Source organism: Acanthisitta chloris, unplaced genomic scaffold (assembly GCF_000695815.1).
Source record: "Acanthisitta chloris isolate BGI_N310 unplaced genomic scaffold, ASM69581v1 scaffold9405, whole genome shotgun sequence".
Lineage (NCBI taxonomy): Eukaryota > Metazoa > Chordata > Aves > Passeriformes > Acanthisittidae > Acanthisitta > Acanthisitta chloris.
Window position 1 is genome coordinate 6787 of NW_008672058.1, and position 2181 is coordinate 8967.

Consider the following 2181-nt stretch of genomic DNA (forward strand, 5'->3'; position numbering starts at 1 on the left):
CACTGCAGGGATGCTCAGAGGCCACCGAGCCCCTCGCTCAGGTCAGGGCGGTGGGAGCAGCCCCACATTCCTGCCGGGAGCCCATGGCAGGGAGGAGTGCGGGAGAGGTGGGTGCAAGGCTGGGGGTGGGTAGCAAACCCTCACCCCACCCCGGGGCCTTCACAGGTTGCTGAACAGTTCATTTTTCTTGCTCCAGTCCATCTGGGGTGCCCTCTTGCTGGTGCGTTTCTGGTGCGCTCGCTCCTTGGCCACGGCCAGAGGGATGTCGAGGTCCAGGAGGGAGTCGGATGCTGAATGGCGCTTGTCACCCTCCGGCGTGGGGGGCTGGGGGTGAGAGGCTGTGTCAGCCCTACTGTGTCCCCCTGGGACAGCCCCATGGTGAGGCTCAGCCCAAAGCACCACCTCCCCCAAGCATCCCCAGCCCTACCTCGCTGTGGGTCTCACTGGAGTTGGGGGACACAGCCAGTGGCACAGGGCTGGATGAGCTCTCAGACACAGAGTTGGACCGTGGCGCTCCACCGTTTTCCTGGAGGAGCAGGGAGCCAGTGTGAGTGGGGCAGCTCCAGCCCTGGGGCTTCAGAACAGCCCCTGGAGTTGTGAGTCCCACCCAGGGGGCTGCAAAATCCGTCCTTCCAACACATAATTCCCTGTGAGCTCCAGGCTCATAAATACCTCCAGCGCTGCCCATCCGGAGCAGGGAAGGATTAAACTCCAGCCTGACTGCTCTGGCTTTAGCCCTGGAGCACTGGGTGGCAGCAAGAGGGGGGCAAACAGGCATTGCAGCCACCTCCACGATGCTCACCAGCACAAGCAAGTTCCTTCCTGGGGTGCACCAGTTCCCAGTACCCTTCCCAGTGGCACCTGGTGTGGCAGCCTGGGAGCATTGTGGTCTTTGGTGGCATCATCCACCCATGGGCAGAGTGGACACCTGAACAGAAGGGTCCCTGCCTGGAGATGGGCATAGATGGGATTAGAAGCAAGATGAGGCTCTTACCTTCCCTATTTCACCATTGGCAACTGGTTCTGGCAAGGGACCTGTAGTACAAGGACATGGGCACTGGGTGAGAATGCGTTTGCTGTGTCTCCTTCACCACTGTGGGGCAAGCAAAGGCTGCACATGGCCAGTGCTCACCCAACCCTGCCCAGGGTCTGGTCAGATCCTGAATTTTTCAGCCCACACCCACAGCCAGCCCCATGGCACAGGGGAATGCTGCCAGGCACATGCCCATGAGGGCAGCCGTGATGTGATGCGCAGTGAGACTCCCTCCCCATCCTCCTGGGGACCACAGTGACAGCAGGGAGGGGGCCACAGGGCAAAGGACAGTTGATGCCATAAACCCTGCCAAAGTGCAATCCAGGGCCATAAACCTGCCCACGTCAGCCCCACCACCCTGGGATGAGGCCCTTGGCTTGGACACAGAGACGCCAAAGCCAAGTGAATCTGCTTGGCCCCAGGATGATAAGGCCTTCACCTCCCAGGGCTCAAGGACTCTCCCAGCACCCCTAGGCTTGGTGACAAGGTGACATGGAGCCAGCAGAGGTGGCACAAACCCCCATCCCTGCCGCACAGTCCCCAGCCCACCTGTCAGGTGCTGCTCTGAGGGCACCACCTTGCACTTCTTGAAGAACTCATCCGTGAGGACGTCCACCACCAGCAGCCTGGTCTCATCACCGCTTGCCTTGATGGCTGCCACCACATCACTGTGCTGCTTGCCCTCCATGCACACACCATTCACCTGCGGGCATGGCATCATATCACCCCAGGAGCTCCAGGGAGGGGCTGGGTACCAGCCTTGGTACCAGTCACAACCTCAGCATGGCCACCCCACAGCCCCTGCAGGCATTTGCAGCCTTGCAGGGATTAGTGGCGAAGCCAGGAAAACCTCATTAAAAGCAGATTTTCCGCTGAGTGATTAGCACGGGATCCAACAGGCAAAGCTGGCAGGGAGCTCCAGGCAGGGCACGGACCTGGGCCTGGTGCAGGAGATGGGCAAGAGACAAACCCCTTCTGCCATGCCACGGTCCCCAGAGACCCCAAAGCTTCACCCCAAAAGAGGCAGCAGCTCCATGCCCTGGTGAGCAGCATGACTGAGGCTCAGCTGGTCCTTGCCCTCATGGGTCATCCTCCCGTCCAGCACAAACCCTGTCCCCATCCCCACCCTGGTCATATCTGACAGTAGG

At 60.7% G+C, this 2181-nt stretch overlaps 1 protein-coding gene across 1 annotated transcript; it reads right to left on the reverse strand.

Moving 5' to 3' along the window:
• Positions 1-159: 159 nt before the first annotated feature.
• Positions 160-1751, reverse strand: SLC9A3R1 (solute carrier family 9, subfamily A (NHE3, cation proton antiporter 3), member 3 regulator 1). The gene is made up of 4 exons (XM_009074367.1): positions 1583-1751; positions 995-1035; positions 428-526; positions 160-324 (listed from the first exon to the last, which is right to left on the reverse strand). Exons 1-4 carry the CDS (start codon positions 1749-1751, stop codon positions 160-162), a joined length of 474 nt encoding a protein of 157 aa, XP_009072615.1.
• Between the last annotated feature and the right edge of the window lie 430 nt (positions 1752-2181).